This window comes from Stegodyphus dumicola, chromosome 5, assembly GCF_044657685.1.
Source record: "Stegodyphus dumicola isolate Sdum_Otavi_A_Nest chromosome 5, ASM4465768v1".
NCBI classification, from domain to species: domain Eukaryota; kingdom Metazoa; phylum Arthropoda; class Arachnida; order Araneae; family Eresidae; genus Stegodyphus; species Stegodyphus dumicola.
The window spans coordinates 1,716,596-1,736,437 of record NC_140772.1 but is presented as its reverse complement, the minus strand read 5'-3'; the positions used below and the strand labels follow the sequence as shown (position 1 = coordinate 1,736,437).

The 19,842-nt window shown below is 31.4% G+C and overlaps 1 protein-coding gene across 1 annotated transcript in view; it reads right to left on the bottom strand.

Moving 5' to 3' along the window:
- Positions 1-19,842, bottom strand: part of LOC146997009 (cullin-5-like) — a 197,686-nt gene that overhangs the window by 51,208 nt on the left and 126,636 nt on the right. The window contains exons 3-8 of the mRNA XM_085816432.1: positions 18,944-19,105; positions 18,705-18,846; positions 13,723-13,920; positions 10,832-10,857; positions 3,300-3,393; positions 2,798-2,928 (exon numbers count right to left, since the gene is read on the bottom strand). Of these exons, the coding sequence (XP_085672558.1) occupies positions 2,798-2,928; positions 3,300-3,393; positions 10,832-10,857; positions 13,723-13,920; positions 18,705-18,846; positions 18,944-19,105 (753 nt within the window). The remainder of the gene's footprint in view (positions 1-2,797; positions 2,929-3,299; positions 3,394-10,831; positions 10,858-13,722; positions 13,921-18,704; positions 18,847-18,943; positions 19,106-19,842) is intronic.

Sequence of the window (19,842 nt, the reverse complement as noted above, 5' to 3'; positions counted from 1 at the left end):
AAAATAAATAAATACAAATAAGCAACAACACAAAAATATGTAAAACCAAGTTATAAACACATAAATACAAATAGCTATATAAATTACAATGACATACACTATTGTAAATCTGTATACAAAGAAAGACAATGATTTACAATACTCTCATATTTTTTAACAACTCCAATACCTGTTAAAAGGTTTTTTAGTTCACAAAAAAAAATTTAAACAGAGATGACTGTGACTATAGCCATTGGGGATCACAGCTCTCAAACATACAAAAATTTATTAGTTTCAAATAGTTAATTTATACCAAATATATTTTCATTAGGTAGTTTGGTTCCTTATATTTGTGCAGAGTTAGGTAGGCCTGAAACTACTAAAAATTTGGAATATTTAAGGAATTATGTAAGTTAATATACAAGGTGAGACCAAAAAGTGACTCACCCCTCCTTTCAAAAATGAGAACAGCCGATGACCTGACACATGCACATTACGATATTTGGTACGCAACATTGAAGTTCAGGGTCATTTGAAATTCAGAGTCAGTCAAGTTTCTTGTTTCCTGTTTGTTTGTGCAGTCACTTAAACCTGAAAAGTGTTAGTGCATTGCACAATTTACCAGAAAACAATAATGAAATTCTGTTTTAAAATGGGTAAAATTGCTACATGAACCTTGGAAATGCTTCGAAGTGTGTATAGTGAAGACACTTTATCTCACAAGATAGTATTTCAGTGGTTCAAACTTTTCCGTGAAGGCTGTGAAAGCATGGAGGATGACATCGCAGTGGAAGACCAATGATGAGCAGACTGACAGCAAATGTTAAAAGAGTTAGGAAGTTATTGCTGCAAGATCGCAGTTTGTCCATCCGAATAATGGCAAACAAATTGAATCGTCCTCATGAAATCTTCTGAACAATATTGATGCAGGATTTGGGTAAACAAAAACTTTGTGCGACGTTTGTCCCTCATTACTTAAGCGATGAACAAAAACAGCAGCGATTGGACTCCTGTGGCGACTTGATCAATGCAGAAGATAAAGATGACACATTTTTACAATCAATCGTCACAAGAGATGAAACGTGGTGTTTTGTGTATGATCCAAACATGAAACGCCAAAGCATGGAATGGTGCACTCCCTTATCGCCGAAATCAAGAAAGTTTCACTCCAAAAAATCAAAGGTTAAGACAATGTTGATTACCTTTTTCAAAGCACAGGGAATTATCAATAAAGAATACATACTGGAAGGTCAAACAGTTAAAGGTGAATTTTATTGAAATGTTATGAAGCACCTCCTGGCTCACATTCGTTGTGTTCGGCCCCATCTCCCTGCATCAAGCAAGTGGTTTCTGTTGCATGATAGTGCACGCCCTCATACTGCAATGTGTGTTAGATGGTTCCTCGTGCAGCAAAAGGTTACGGAGTTATTTCACCCTCCTTATTCCCCTGATCTTGTGCCAGCAGACTTTTTTCTCTTTCCATGACTGAAATTGGCACTAAAGGGACACCGATTTTCAAGCATCTCAGACATTCAAGCTGCTGTTACCAAGGAACTTAACACAGTCTCAAAGGACTAAACTATAAAGTTTCTAGATAGTTTCTAGAAACTATAAAGTTTCCAGAACTTGTATGAACATTGTCAGAAGTGTATTGTAGACAGCGGGAACTAGATCCCGCCACCTACAATACACTTCTGACAAGGTATTTATATGCAAATATATAATATTTTACATGTAATGGTATTTATATGTAAATATATAATATTCTGGTATTTATATGCAAATATATAATACAGTTATTACTATGACATCAGTCACCTTACTTTTTGGTCTCACCTCGTGTAATTCCATAGCTCACTCAATAATAATAAACATTCTTACTTATACATATATATACACATACACATGTGTGTGTATATATAGTATATATATATATATATATATATATATATATATATCATGTACAAAAAGGATAGAGAATGGCCTTATCAACACAAAAAACTCAAGGCAGTGACCCAAACAAGTTTGAGAAACACTAACTTAGAGCATAAAATATGATAAATCAATCATGACTAATGCATGGATAAAAGCAATATAAATTTAACTGATTTTCAGCCTCCTTATCTATCAATTTTCCTACATACAAATTAATCTTTTTTTTTTCTTTTGTTTTTTAATTTCTGATTTACATATATTATTTCTAGCTTAGATAAATGTAACTTGAAATCCTTTCCCAAAGAACTGATCCAAACAGCTTTCGATGCAAAATATTGGAGGTTTCCTCAGATGGCCAACAGAAGTAGAAAAATTGCCAGTGTTTGGTGTGGGATATAATAATTGGTCTTATTACATTATCCCTATTTCTTCCCCCAAAGAATTGACATGCAGGGATTTTCACACCAAATCCACAGTTTCTAGGAATTAGGGATGGGTTGTTTCTTTGTTTAGCACTAGATTAATGTAATTTGATAACTTCCTATTTCTTTAGCAATTCTGAAGGAAATTTCAAATACTGCCATTATTTTGACTGAAAAGCACTGTAAAAGGTATCATCATTAAAGACTCTGAAAAAAAATGTAAGTTAAGTAAAATATTTCATCCCATCAGTAAAAGATATAGAATACAATACTATAGCTAGAAACTAATATCTGAATTAACTAATTTCAAAAAGAATATTGGAACAGGAACTTCTCTCCCAAAATTTCCATAACTCTTTTCACTTAATTAATCATATAAATTATGAGTCAAATTCCATACGAATGAGCTTAACATTATCAAATATTAATACATAATGCAATTAATTACACAACATAAATACCTGAGTAATAATGGGTGCAGCAGCCTTCATTTCAGCTAAACCTTCACTAATAATATAATGCTCTAAATCTCTTAGCATAGGACTAATACCATCTGAAGCTTTGTCCATCAATTTGAACATCAACTGAAGCTCTGAAATGCAATTCCCTTTTAAATTAAAAACTACAGAATAAACAATGAAATTGGAAGAAAGAAAAACATCCACAAAATTTTCATTCTTTAAAACTAAAGAATTTAAAAAACTAAAGAATAATGTAAATTAAAGAGTAATATTAAAAACTAAAGAATAATGTATTATATTTTTACAAACAACAGCCCTTTTCTAAAAAATAATTTTCAACTCACTTGTCTGCTATCAAAATTACGATAACAGTTAACTAATAAGCTTTTACCTACATGCAGATAATAAAGTTTTAAAATTCATGTTAAGTAAGTCTTGTTAAACTTACTTAACATGAATTTTAAAACTAAATTTTAAACTAAGTAAGTTTAACAAGACTTACTTTCTGCCTCATGATTTTTTATCATTGCTGGACATTCTGCTAAAATAACTTCTTGAAATGTTGTAACAAGCAAATCTACAATGCATCTGGTAAACTAGCAATAAAGAAACATTTATTAATTCTGCATTTAAAATAAAACTGGATAACAGACAGATTAAATATGTATTAAAAGAACAAAATAAGCTACATAGGAAGACTAGTTAATGAATAAAACTCTTCAAATTCTGCTGCTATAGAAACAAATTCTATTATTATAAAAATAAAACTGCATGATATACTGATGTAGCAATCAGTTTTGTTTTTCAACATTAACTCCACTCACATCAAAGCTCATTCAATCAGTGCATAAAAGTCCCAATACTTACTGCATCAAAATTTTTTTGCATTATGTTGCAATCATATAAAGATTTCTTGCTCAGTGTCTGCATCATCCACAAAACATGCACTGCCAAAGTGAGCTTTGAGGAAACTAAAGTGAAACTCACTTGCAAACATCAGTCCATAATGTCAGAATATGATTTAACACTCACAATCAATCCTATCTTTAGAAATGTAAAAAAGAGGCTTCACAACCATAGCTAACCTAATATATATTTAGTACTTTGACATAAATCAATACCTTTTGGTAAACACCAATAATGATACATGTGTCCTTTCCATGTAAGTGTTATGCCAGCTCTAGAAATTTTTTTGTATTTCCTAAGTTGCCCTGATTAGCGTAGTGGACAGTGACACTGTCTGCTGTACTGATGGGCATAGGTTCTAATTTTGGAGAAGGCACTGATGTTTGTCAGCGTCTATGTGGCGTGGAGAGCACTCAAAATACTGGCAAGCTGAAAGTAATCTTCAGTAGTTTGGTGGCAAAAGAAGAGTGGAAGACCTTTTGAAACCTTTGGGATGTGCTCCATCAAAATGGGGGTAGAAACGTACAGTTACTGCATTGGGATAATAACTGTATGACCAATAGTGAATGTATTTGTATTCTTCTAAAGACTGTTACTTTAGTCACTTTAAGGAAATATTTCCCTTTTTAACTAGCCTTATAATCATGGTAACAACTACTGCAAAGACTGCCGAGTTCGCTAATTTTCTAAAATTCCCTAATCCTTTATATACAATGAAGACAACATAAATTAAAATCATGAATGAAGGAAGGTCCACTAAGATCTTGAAGTGCACATTTTAAAGAAACAGAGTTTAGAAACACATAAGTTTTCTCTTTCTTTTCCTTTCCTGCTTAATATGCTCTCTCTTCTTGAAGGAGAGGGTTTAATACAGGATAAAGATGGCTTCTTTTGTTTACCATTTAATGTCAACTTCAAATTAATTAAATACTAGCACTTATCTAGATAATTTTTACTGCATTTCATATCATGTATTTACTAGATTTATAGAGATACTAATCAAAAGCAATCCATTATTTTCTGGCCCGTTCTATTTTGCTAAAAATTTACGAGTCTTCCAATGTTCCTAAAATGAAACTGCACGTAACAATGGTTGAATAATAGAAATAGTGTTAACAAAATTGTCATCAAAGTATTGGAATAAGAATTGGGAACTGGTTTGAAAGATGTCATTTGCCTTATTTAAACGACTTCATATGGAGAGACAGATAACCTGTGGTGTTAGAGTGATACAATTTTGTAATCTAATTGTCAGATAATATGTGTAGGAAATTAAAAATAATTAATCAATTAATTAAAAACTGATTAATTTGCTTATATCAAAAAGACATTTCATTGCCCCAAAATGCCAACTGATTGTTGGCAATGTGGTGTATTGGCAATTATGAGCTAATACCCAGACACTATAAATTCCTGTAACACAGGGTCCCCAACCTCTCTGTCCCTAACAGCACATTCTACAATATCTGTTGGATGGTGGGCACCATTTATTTTTTCAAGGTGAATTATAGTTGGAAAGAGTTAATATTACATGCACGTAAAAAAAAAAGATTGGTTGCATTTTGTTTTGTGCTGGTATCAGGGTTGCCACTCAAACAGGAGAACGAAATTCCCTCCCTTTTTCAGGTTTTCCAGGAGTGTTTTTAAGAAAATTCCAGTCTATCCATGTAGTGTGCATTTGTTGTGCTAAAGGTAAATTAATTGTGGTGCCACTTGATAACACAAAAATTTGCTAACTGCATATGACTTATATACATATATATAAAGTATATTACCAAAACATTACTATTATGACTACAATAGGAGTTATTTTCCATTTTCCCCAATAACTTTCATTTACAAAAGAAATTAAATAAGTACAATGCATTCCATCTAAACCAAAACCAGAAATGAAATTCATTGATTTTTCAATGCAATGTATGAACTTTTAAACATAAGATTTTCTCCACCATTAATTGTAATAAAATTATGTCATGAATGATATTAAAAAGTATTATACATAAATTCTGGAATGGAAGTTATTGTTCACAAAATGGCAGTGCGGGGCCCATTTATATCTATCCTATTAAATAATATATAATTGGCAAACAATCACCTCAGTGATATTTCAACACTTGCTAAATTCTGAAAGGTTAAAAAAGCATTTTTTATGCAAAACTGTTAATATAAGCATACATAATATATGTTAAATGAAAAATATTTATTAGAATTAAAAATATGACATTTAATATATTTAAACAAAACACTAATAGAAAAAATACTAATGAAAAATAAGCACCAAATTAGATTTCTTGTTTTAACTTTGCAATTTGCAAGTCAATTGAAGAAACATCTCTGCTCAATTTTTGTTTTTTTGACTCCAAAATTTTAATCTGTGCCTTGTTCCTTTTGTCTAATAGTATTTTTTATGTTTATTATCACACAGTTTTTTGTCTTCGAGTGCTCGGTGATATGCACCACGAGCAGATCTGGCATATCATAACATATAAGGAGTTACATTAATATTAATCACACCTCCATTTACTTTTATAGCATCATAAACAGTTTGCACTGCTGTTAAAGAATTTTCCTGCAGATTTTTCACCAACATATCATTATTAACTGAAAATCCACTTTCTACTGTGGAATTGCCATGTGATAAAATTAGAACTAGTTTTACAACACTCCAAAGTTCTTTAAAATCTGAGTTATTAATCAAATCCTTATAAAAGTGATCAAGTCACATTGAAGCATAATTAGTAAAAGTGTCTTTCCAAACACCCTTACTTCTGAATAATAATTCTTTAAACTGCATTTTTGATTTATCTGAAACTGTGGAATTTATCCATTCACTTTCATATATTATATGCAATAACCTCTCCATCCTTTTCTCACATAAAAATTCATTAGACGTAATGAGCTTAGGATCTAATGAAGAAATGTATTTAACTAAGCTATATTTCAATGGGCTTCTTTCAAATATTTTTTATACCAGCTTAACCAAAAATGTTCTGCACCGAGTTCTGAATTCTCTTTTGTTAAGATCAGATACTCCACTTTTAGCTAAACTCGCACCAGCAGCAATACCCCCATCTATATCTGCAACATTACAATAAATGTTTTCATCCAGAATATCTATATTTATCAGTTTTTCAGGAGCTTTTGCCTCTCGCAGTATATCTCTTTTGACAAATTTGGAGAGAAGATGACTTAGCATACTATGGAAAGTTGTATATAGAAAAGGGCACAAAGGATCAGCTGTCTGAAATGACTTTAGAAATGGATGTAAATTAACTCCTGCAACCGAAATAAAAAATGAGATTTTTGCCAAAAGTAGCTTATCTTTAACAGCTTCTCTCAGTCTTTTGAATGACACAGTTTTTGGTAGTTCGGATGATTCTACATATTTTTTGACATGATGAAAAATATCAATAGCTCTCTCAGCAACAGGTATGTTTTCACACCATTTTACTTCACAAAACTTCAACGGAAAAGTTGTACAGTTAGTGATGGCAATATAGTCTGCTTGCCAAGCAAGACTGTCTTTACATACTCTATGCATATTTTTAAATAATGCACTTAAATTCCAGTCAGTACCTTTATGGCCAGCTCTAAAGGCACCATGAACAACATGCAAACCACAGGACCCAATATGTAATACATGGCAGGCATCATTATTTGCTAAATTTTCTTTCAAATCTCTGAGGAATTTAAGATTGACATTTGGTCCATCCAATGATACTTGCAGCAATTTCTTTTTATCTAGCTCTGAGGTTCCCTCAAAGAAACTTCTCAGAAGGTCATTGGCAGATACATGTCCCCAAAAAATTGATGTGAGGTATCTTCATTCCTCGCACTGTCCCAAAATCTAACAAAAAGATCCATTTTGCCTCTCTGGACAATTCTATTTAATGCTTCATTGAAGCAAATTACAAATTCAGTGTTCTAAGATCAGAAATGAGCATCTTTTTGAAGTATGGAGCTAAACCAAATGACACTAAATATGACATTTTTGTATGTCCCAGGGTCATAGCTTTAGCTTTATTGCTGTCATCAAACACTTTCTGGAATAGAACAGCAGCAGCATTAAATGCATTATAAGAAACATCTGAAGAAACAAATTTCATAGCCCACAGTAATTCCGCAGCAAAAACTTTGTCCTCAGGTGTGAACGCGTTTAAATTTGATGATTCAGCAACTAGTGCCGAAGACTGCTGTGTTTCAGAACTGCTTTTATCTATGGAGAAATAGTTTTTTAAGTTTTCAGAGTTCATCTTCACAAAAATGATTTTCTTATGTTTTACACTGTTTATGTGGCTTGTAACTGCTTTCCTTCCCATGGTACTAAGCATCATATTTTGTTGGCAATACGTGCATCTTGCCATGTTAGGAGCTAATTCGATAGGTTGCAACCATGGATTCCACTGAGGATTGAGACTAGAATCTGCCCAACCTAGATTAAAAAATGTCTTTTTTCAGATATTTTGCAGCTAAAAAAAGAAAGAAATCTATTTAATATTTTTAAATAAATTCAAGTATTTTATACTTATTTAGCAACACACATAAGTTAAAAATATGTGCACTAGATTTCGTAATGGTATGTTATCATACTGCCAGAATTAGTTTCACGAGTATGCCACAGAAAATTGCCTGAAATTTGAAAGTATTAACTAATAAGAAATAAATTTAGAAGGATGAAGCAACATTAAATGATATGAATAACATTTAAATAAATTAATTGAAGATTAAAAAGTGAATTACAATAATTAACGGTATTTTGCCAAATATAGTTATATTGAATGGTTAGTCAAGATAACTTGTTATTATTTTGTTTAATTTACTCCAAAATAACAAGGCATTTATAAAAAAAAAAAAAAAAATGTTTAAAAGATTTTGTTTTGTATGAGCTTGGAGGAAGGGCACAGCAAAATTGGAAATTTCAAGCAAGAGCAGGATTGATTACTGATTTTTACAACATGAAGTGTATAAAAAAAGAGGGGACAAACATTTTAATATTTACTGTTTGTTTCTGAATTCGGCAACAAGTTTTATCGTCGTTTATTTCTCAAAAATAAATTTTAAATGCGAATTATTTAAAAATCGAAACAACGGAAAACCGAATTCAGAACACACACACACACACAAAACAAAACAAAACCAAAAAAAATGGGGGGAGAAGAATATTTTGCCAATTACAAAACAAAGTCAATTTTTTTAATGAAATTATAAAGTATCAGATTTTTTTGCATCATTTCAAAGTCCAATAATCATAATACACGCCACCAACGATGTTGAAAAGCTAAACAGTTCAATTTGATTTGTTTAATACTGCACAAAATATGATTCAAAAAGCAACAATAAACTTCTTTTAACTTTAAAAATGCACTGCATGAATTCTTATCATTTTAAAAAGCAAATACGATAGAGTGTTACGTAAACATACATTAAAAAAAATTAATAAGATGTAAAAGATTACAAAATTTAACTTACCAGACTTTTTAACAGAAAAACGTGCTCTCTTAACCACGAGGCATAACTTCATCTCTTTCTTCCGTTCCACATGTGCATACGATTCTTTGTGCGAGCCCCTGAATTCAAGAGGTTACTGGAAACAAAGATACTGGAAACTTTCTTTGCCTTTCTGAAAGACAATCTGGTTAGCGCCGCAAAAATTGGCTCTATGCCAGCTGCCCGAATGACAAGCACGCAATACATAATTCCCCAAGAACGTGATCACTGTCAACATTGGTGCGAAAATCAGTTTTGGGGGGATTGCCGTTATGAAATTCCCTAATTTTTTTCAAATTTTGACTAAAATTGTTAAATTCCCTGATTTTTCCCTGACTTTTTTGGTCAATTTTCGATTTCCCTGACTTTTTTCGGTTTTCCAGGTAGCGTGGCAACCTTGTTGTATCTGTGATGGACGCAATTTCTATTTCATTAAAAATGAGAAAACATTTTTATTGTGATCGTATAGTGACAGGCACACATTAAACAATTGGTAGGCACCATGGTGCCTACAGGCATAGGGTTGGGAACCCTGCTCTAACACTTCCTCTAGCTATTTTCACAGTCTTCAACTGCCCTCAAAGTTTGGTGGAATTACTGACTGAGTAGAATTTTTGTTAGAATTTTTTAGAATTACTCACGCAATTCTTGTTATCTCACAGCAATTTGTGAATTACTTAACTTTTTGTTATATATACTAAACAGTTTGAATTAATTGAAAAATGTTTGATCAGATTGTGTGTGTGTGTTCTGTCTTATTTTGTTTTGGAAAAAGCAATGATTTTAAATTTTAATGCTTGTTAAGACAGCAAAATAAAAGTTCCATTTCATTTTTATTAATATTTTTTAGAATTAAGAGACATTTCATACTGTTGATACTCTAAAATTATTAGGAAATGGAAAACATTAGGAAATGGTTTTAATAAGTTAAAGAAACCTTGAATAACTTTTAAAATTTCACATAAAATAGCATTACGTTAATATTATTTAATTTTTTTAATATTTTTGCATACATTTTAGCAATCAAAATTAACATTTCAAAGCAGTTTGCAAACTACCTTTCCTGAATTACATGAATATAAAGAACAAAGCAATGAACATTAAATACTGGGAAACTTTTTCAGTGTGATATTTCTTGCTGATGACATTCATAAAACTAGCCTTAGAGTTCTAATAGTGATATCAGTAAAAAATTTAAAGGAGCAATTTAGTTATATACACTCTCACAAAAAAAAAAAAAAAAAAAAAATATATATATATATATATATGCTCAGAGAAGGAAATAAACTACTATCATGAAACTTAACAGGCATGTACTGTCTGAGGAGATAAACAAGTGATTACAAATTCAAAACAAAACTCATTTATTAATAAGTTATGGCATGAAAAAGGTTACAAATCAGTAAGTAGTATAGCCACCTCTGGCAGCTATACAAGCCAAAACATGGCGTCGCAACAAACCAAGTACGTCACCTATGAACCTCTGCAGAAGATCATGCCATAATCTTTACAAATGTGCAGTTAATTCGCTAATATTACAGGATTCCATGCATGTCCTAAACATGCTCTGCTGGTGAGAGGTCTGGTGACCTGACAGGCCACAGGAGTATGTCATATTGAAGACGTTGTTGGGAGAATCACACAATATGTAGATGAGCATTCTCTTGCTGATAAATGGCACCTGGACAACTTGATAGTATAACACAGTACAACCAGCATCAAAATATCCTCCACGTAACTCCAAGTGGTAACAATATTCTGAAGGATGACTAGAGGTGATGGTGTGTCCCAACAAATCACTTGTCACATTCTGTCATCATCATATGTTGCTCGACAACAAATGCAGGATCGGACCGCTGGCCTGGCCACCTCCACATGCATGTGCAATACATCAGCATTCAGACTGAATTAGGATTCATCACTGAAGAAGATCACACACTTCCAGTTCTTCACACTAAGACTTGCCCAAGTCTGGCAAAAATTCAGTTGATGTGGGGTCAGTGGTAGGCATCTCAATGGATGTCGGCAGCCGATACCAGCATCCTGAGCCAGATTTAGACTTAATAAGGCCCTAAGCTATTTGAGATATGAGGCCCTTTATAAGTCTGTTATAATATATTTTAATACTATATATATTATTCTTTAATTTGGGGGGCAAGAAAGTGGAGGCCCTAAGCTATAGCTTGTGTAGCTTATATGTAAATCCGGCCCTGCCAGCATCGGCTAGTCATCTCCGAATGGTTTTCCATTTCAGAGGCATCTCTAGTCACAATACCATCCATCCAAGTCAACAGACTTGTTTAAATAGCCCTACGGCACAAGCAATCATGCTGTTAAACTCTCCCGGCTGTGCATTTCAAATGTCAACCTCGTGTCATTGGTGTTGAAATTTAAATCATTTGCACATCTCTTCCCAGACTACATTCCTGCTGAGTTTAGTGATTGTGGCTCATTGGGTGCATATATTTTTTTGTGACATAGTGTAAAATAAAATGCTGAGTTTGTGTCAAAAAAATCTGTGCCAAAAATTTGTGATATTCGTAAAAAAATAGATAGCTTTTCTCATAAATTAAAAAATTATAAATATGTCTTCAGAATGTTTTTAAAGCGAGGTAGATTTTTTTTCCATAATCTTTATATTTGGAAAAATAAGCATATTTTCTTTGCATACACTTTTTCTTCTAAGATTTCAAATTTTAGGCACATGTATAAAATCCTTCAGCACTTAAATTTCTGTAATTTATTACATTTGTAAACATTTAAAGTCATATTGACTGAATTTGAAAATTCAGAACATTTTTGTTGTAAAATATATGAGCAATAATCTCTTGTACAGTGCAGCAAAATTTTATATTATAACTGCACTATTTAACATCATCTCATACATATAGAAAGGGACAGTGGCAAGCATTAGGAAGGACATGGGAATTAATGACAGCCCTTTCTTAAATTTGTCCTCTAATTTGAAAGCTTATTGCTCATTTTTTGCTTACTCATTCCAAAAAAAACCATCTTGCATGTCATAATTATCATTAATCTTTCTCTCCTAAGAACTAGGGTCATCTTTTAAATTCATGTACGCATGCTGTAGATAACCTAAAATTTAAACATATCCTGGAATGTGATTTTGGGGATTTGATAGAAATGGTTTTAACACGAAACTTCATACTAAGTTCCTGTAGAAAGTAAAACATTTAATTAGAATTTGATATTTTGTTTTATAAGATAAAGTTTCGAGTCTTACAGTTAAATTTTTCATATTTCACTCTTATACATACAAAACACTAAAGTATACAATTTTCCATAATAAACAACAATTTTTCAAGGTACTTACAGAAAATTCCATTGACCATAAAAGTTGGAGAGAATCCCACCAAGCATACTCATTGGCATGGACCAAAAATTTCTAATTGCACTGAAGACAGAAACAAATGTATCCTTTTCTCCACAAAGCTACACTAAATAAATTCATCCATATGATGAATCTCAGTGGTAGCATGTGGTTGCTTCCCCATTGAGTTTTTGTTATGCAGTTGAGCTGAAACCCAGATCATTCAATGTTTTTGGTATAAACTCTAGAATTCATTACAAAATTACATTGGTGGTTAACTTCGAGATGTTCAAATCTTGCAGTTGTTAACTCATCAGGTTATATAACCCTTCCACATTTCTGAATAAATCATAGATTCTTCTTCAATATTTTCTTTTACTGTTTGCAAAAGGGTAGTCACTTTCTCACTATGAACTCTTATGATATAATACTTGTTTTTCTCCCAGCAAATTCTTCCCAACATCCATTGCTCGGGTTTTCTACCTTCTTAAAAGGCTTTCATTAATTTTAAACTACATGGTTAGCATATCCAATTTTTTTCTTTGGTCTTGATAAATGGCTGTGTGCGCAAACTTCTCCTAGGTACTAATTTATAACTCTCTCGTAACTTGAATCTAATGGTTCTTTTCCCCATTCAATAGTCGCTAAATCTTGAAACCAGCTTAGATGAACCTGAATACAAAATTTAAATAGCAGAAATCTCACATCATGTACCTTTGCGAGTCTGAACATTGTGATGCCACTGCTTGTACGTTTTCAAGTGTATTAAAGTGCCGTATCATGCCCCTTACCACTTTTCATTAATTTCACATTTAATATTTTTTAAATACTTTGCTGCATCTGCTTTGTAGCGGGCAGGTTTCAAGTTTTAATAGTCCCCCTTAAACTAAGACCCCCCCAAAAAAAGAGAAAAAGAAATGAGTAGGAAAAAAGAACTTACAAAATTTTTTAAATTTTAGTTTAAAGATCAAGATTACACAAAACCAAATGTTTTTGAAGAGTGGCTTTTCCATTACTGGCAAAAAAATTGCTTTTTTTTTTTTTTTAAGGGGGTGAAAAAAGTCCATGGAATTTTTCGTATGTACCTTTTTCAACTGCGATATAAATTACTAAACAGTTTATTAAAAAAGGGGTGCTGAGAATTCGTTACAAAAATACAACATGAATACATTATAAAAATTCCTTACTGGTAACGTAGAACAGAGTTCAAGGTACTTAGCAGCTCGCTGCTCTTCCTCCTTTAATTTTTGATTAGCATACCATATGTAGTTGACAACACCATATTCTTTTAAATACTGAGGAGCTTCTGCTTTATAGTAAGCTTCTGTTGCATCCAAGTATGCCCTTTCAAAATTATCTCGATAAATTTCATATTTATCTTTATTTAAGCACAAGGCAACTGTTGGAACAAACACACACACACACAAAAAAAAAAAAAAAAAAACCATTAAATCCACCAACATCTCATACATGCACAGTCAAAGCTGACTTTACATGAAAATTTAAATACATGCATTACTGAAATCTTGGCAGTTATTTAAGAATTCAGTTTTAGATAGTTTTAGAAAGAACAGCTGAAAGAAAGGAACCTGGATTCGACTTTTAAGCTCTCCGCTAAGTCTAATACAGGAAAAATTCCAACTAAATATTATTTCTAGAAATTGTATTTAATATATCAATTTATTTCAATACATCTTTTCTCAAAATAATTGTTTATATACTATGATGACATATCTAACATAGCATGTTCATCGGTAAATTCTTAATGATAGCAGAGAATTACAGAATCAGTAAATTTCAGCAACAAAATGAATAAATGAAGTTTTCATAAAATCTCAATAAGGCATTTATAATTTTCCAATAACTGATATCAGAAAAAAATGTGTGGACTACTTCAAGGAAGTAAAAGAGAAACCAAATCAAGAGCTAACAAAGAAAAAATGATTAATCAGGTGCCTCATTATTATTTTTTAATTCACAAACATATTAGTGTGCAAAACTTAAGCAATGTTTATAATTTTGGCTGCAGTTCTACAAAAAATCAACTGGGAGACAAGAAATTCATACTACAAAGGCATAATGTAGTATTTAAAGAATGTAGAAAGTACAGCAGGGAAAAAAAAAAAAAATTCATAGGCTGCATACCATATAGAATGAATAGAAACGGCGTTAAATGGCATTGGTACAAGGTAGCACAGCACAATTGTCTGATCAAGACAGACAACAGCAAACCAAACAGCCTTAGTGACGGATATGAGCAGTCCTAACTGCAATGGTTTCAATGACTCATCAATAATTCAGAGCCTCATCAATAATTTCACAGCTGTATGTTGAAAAATGAATTTGTTACTAAATTTTGCATACCAGTGTACAATAGTGTCAGACATAATTATTTTTAATTAATAAAGAGCACTGCAAAAAATTTATCTCAAATAAAAAATGTCTATAATTTTGAACACTCTCAGAACCAAGAGAAGTGAATATTGTCAACTATGTCCCCTACCCTTATGTTTTGGTGAAATGTTTTTCCCTCAAATATAATAGTATTTTTCCCTCAAATATAATCCCTCAAATAGCAACAGAAATCACTTTAAAAGAAACAAAAACATTCAGATTTGGAACATGCTTTGTCTTCTTTAATTCTATATCATTTGAAATTTTTTGTGATCACGACAGCTTTGGGGGAAACCATAATTTAATGCATATTTTTTAATGAATTTGTGAGATCTATAACACAAATAAAAAGTCATCATTTGTATGCTAAATGTTATTTTTGTAGTCTCAAAATTTATAGTAGCTTTAGAAAAAACAGCCTATACACACACACACACACACACACACACATATATATATATATAGTACAAAGTTTGAAATCTGGACTCTTTGGGACTTCGGAGATTCTGGATTTGGGATTTTTCCAGATATTAGAACAGCAGTTTAAATCTAATAAGACTGCATGTAGAAATTATAAAATTAAAAATATGAAATCACGATTTATGAAATAATGAACTATTTATGATCTAAAGGGTATCAAAATTTTAAAAAAAAATTAAACTTAATATTTATTTGTTTATCTTATTAAACATTTCTTTCAATGTAAATTGTTTAAGTTGCTTTGTTTTTGTGCTAATACTTTCTCTTTAACTCTGTAGACAGGCATAATCTCTTGTTCAGTTACATTGTTGAAGTCCTGTAACTGCTGTTTCGAGAATTCCGACTAACTTGTCAATCGAAATTTTCTCGTTTTCAGTAACTTCTCTGTCACTTTCTTCACTATCACTATCACTTTCTTTCTTCACTTATATCTATCACTATTTCTTCACTATCACCATGGTATTTTCTGGATCTAGAACCATACTACAGATTTCGCCATTCGTTAATTGATTGATGATTGAGAAGCATTGTCATCACAATGAAAAACTTCTTTTATATCATCTTCATTTATTACTGCTTCTCTAAATTTCTTTACAAAAATCTGTTAATTGTAAAATTTCACCTTTGTTTTGCAATATCCAAAAACCTTTAGAATTAGTGGCTATCATCATCAAATTTAGCTATCCTTCACTATACATATTTGGCTATGCATCATGCGCTTGGCGACTAATGACAAGTTGTTCCGTTAAATTTTATCTCGCTTCTATTGCGCACTGTGACAATTAAGCCTGAATTGTATTAGTTTAGTTATTTATTATACTTATGTCTATTTCTTGCACATGCTTTTAAGGCTTATCAGAGTTCTGAATAAATAAATTCCCACATATATTTAAGTCTTATTGACAGCTGGCGCTAGATATCTTACCACCTGATGCAGCCTGTGGTTCCTAAATTCTGCGACTCGGCGTGGCCATACGAGCCCTGGCACTGGTTCTGGGTTTATATGAATAATAAATCAGTTATTCTTAATTCAAATAGCCCTAAGAAGAAGCTCAAACTCGGAATGATTTTTTTTTCCTGGAATTTTGGATTACAGTCCAAGATTTGTAGGTATGATACTTGAAAGTAGGGATGAGAGAAAAAGGTGATGCTACATCATTTCCGGCTTGTGCTTTGTGAGTACAGCTAGCATTTTGTTAGTATGAATATAATATTTATTAGTCTTATTTTCATTGATCGTCTACTCTTTTTTAATTTTGATTACCTAATTTTAAAAATTCTGCGCTAAATTTAAATAAGATGTGGAAAGAAATATTACTTGTTCTTTATACAAAATGGAATTAAAACTAAATTGTTCTTTCACAAGTGGCTACAATACTCTTTTCATATAAAGACAGGCCTTTTAAAGCTCCATCAAAATATATCATACTGAAACACATTATTTAGTTTGTGTACCAGATTTAAAAAAAAAAAAAAAAAAAGTTAAATAACTATGTTCCGTTGCTATCATATTATCGGTGAATATTATAAATATCAAAAATTTACTGTTACAATTTTCTACAATACCTCAAGTAAATAAACACTTTACAGTTACTTATTGTAACTTCATGTAATACTCAGTTACTTTACCGAAATAAAGAGTTCTAGTAAATATTAGATTTTGTTGGAATAAACAAGAATATGTAATTTCCCCAAAACGTTATGCTTTAAGAAAATTTTAAATAAGCATACAATGCGTAAATTTTACATTTCAAAAGGTATTTCTCTTCAAAATATTTTTGTTTCATGAATTGATAAAAATTATTCCGTCCTTGAACAAAATGTTCAATAAAACACAGAGCATAAAAATACACAGTGAAACTCCATCCACGGTTTAGGAAAAAGCCAGCGAGTGTATCTCTAATGCCCACTAAAAGCCATTCCGCAATCTAAACTCTTTCCGTTGCAAGACATTCTGGAACCTTTCCTTTTTCTTCCTCGTACCCGAGTAAATTGAACTCATCCAGTTAACAAAAGCAGCCATTCTGGGATTGCCAGTCTAGTACAAAAGCAGCCATTCTGGGACTGGCGGTCTAGTATACCTCTAAATGTTATCATTGGGTTTATGAGTATTATCAACAAAATTTATTTATATGGAAAGAAATTTTTGGTAAATTTTTCCTTGTCAACAATTTTTAGTGCATTTAACTTAAATCTGTAATTATCGCCAAGCATAATGTGAGCATAAAAAGTTACCATACTCCTTTATTATTCAATTACTAACATAAAAAAAAAATTGTTTAGGCATCGCTACATAATTCATTACTCAAGTTGTCATGTTTTGATAAACATGTGGTGAAAGGAAGGTATAATAAATACTGATTCGCCAGGTTGACGTCAGATCAGCGATGTATCTATGTGGAATGTTTAAGTTTGAGATGCGTGCCAAGCAGATATGCAGCAACGAAGCCAAATTACTGATCGTACAAATTTATGCTAAAATGATTGTTTCTTCAATAACAAGGTATTTTATTTAGTGCTGAAGTGAAATTAAGAATAAGGACTTTCCAGATGTTTTATTACACGCGAAAGGGGGAAAATCAAATGCGCATGTGTAAAGCCTACCAGAAAAACGTTGTTGGTGGTTTTGAGGTTTGGATTTTAGATCATTCCAGATAATGAACGTCAGATTTCGGACTTTGTACGTTTACATATTTCTGTATTCCCCCCAGATTTTTTTCAGCATATGATTTAACAATTTCTTATTAACAGTAACAATATAAAATATATGCACAAACAGAAACTTATTTTGTGTAAATAATAAGAATATTATTCAAATTGATAAGTTATTTGAAATATATAATGCAATAGTATTATTGTGTATTTATGTGTGCTTTTCAGTGAAATATATTTATGACTCATGCCATATATCTTTAGAAACAGCATACATTGCATATTTTTACCTCTTGGTTTTCAAGCAGTAAACTTAATAGGTTAAATGGGATACAGAGTAACTATGGTATGTATATACTGCATCACAGAAAAACTATTTAATTCATAATATCCAATTCTGCTGACCTCTGTACTTCATTTGCTCTGAAAATAAGGATAATATTATCATAATAAATCCCTAGCCAGAAAAAGAAAGGGGGAAAGAACATGTAGCTCATTTTTAGGTTTTTTATTTCAAATCCTGAACAGTTTACAAGCAAGAAATTCAGTAGCGTAAATTTTTTAATCTTTTTTTCACCTATATTTCTGAATAAAATAAAGTATATCACAAAAAAATCCATTTAAGCTTTGAAGTTCATTTTTAAATAATAATAATACCATATGATTCTCTAACTCCTATCACCAACTGTGAATCAATAACCTCTCCAGTTCTCTCAGCATGGACAAGTTTCATTGCACTATTTTGAAGCCTATGCTTGATGTTCGAAAAAATACTCTGATTCCATCTCTCCAGCAGTGCCTGTAAATACAAAAGCAACAAATGTTTTTAAATATACACTTACTTGTAAACTTACTTTGACAGATTTCAGAAAAAGCAAAAATTAAATATCAACAACCTTTCGAATTCCATTCCTCTTAAATGAAGGGAATTTGCCAGCTACTGCAGCTTCCAAATGTGAAAATGGCATAAGCAAATAACTGCACTGAGTAGAAAACTTTCTCCATTCTACTATATAGGCTTTCAGCAAAGCTTCATCTTGTTGAACAGAAAGAACATACTAAAAAAGATACCAATCAAATAGCATATAAATGCAAACCAAGAGATAATATTTTTGAAAATGAGCCAGTATTTATGACATTTTCTAACAGAGATTTGATAATACTAAAAATACCACATATATCACTATTAAACTATTCTTCACGGTTCGTACACATTTCCTTATATGAAAATTAAGGACTTTTAAGGACCATCAAAGAAAAAATTAAGGACCTATCAGCAAACAAAAAAATGAATAGAATAAAGCAATTATCCATACAACCGACTTCATGCTTGTAATTTCACTTTAAAAAACTAACAGAAGTGTGTATTATGCACTATTATTAAATTCAACTTAATACTTACCATAAAACAATTTTGAAAATTAAACTAACTCCCTACAAGTTATGAAGTAGATAACATTAAATGAGGAACATAATTTCTTGAAAAACATGTATAAGTGTATTTTACACTAATAACAGTCACTATTTTAGAGATTTACATGATTATTATTTAACTTATTTGATATTTATTTAAACATAGTCAACTACTATTATAATCACAATGTAAGAATATTTTGCAGATTAAAATAACTGATTTGTAAACATACAATTTATTTCCTTGGTTTTTTGAAAGATACTAGAATAATAAACTGTACAATAAAAGATACAAAACATTTGTGCTTTTTTTAAATCTGAAATCTTCCTTTTCTTTAACTATTCTTCTAAGTTCATTTGCTTTGATAAACAAATCAATGTT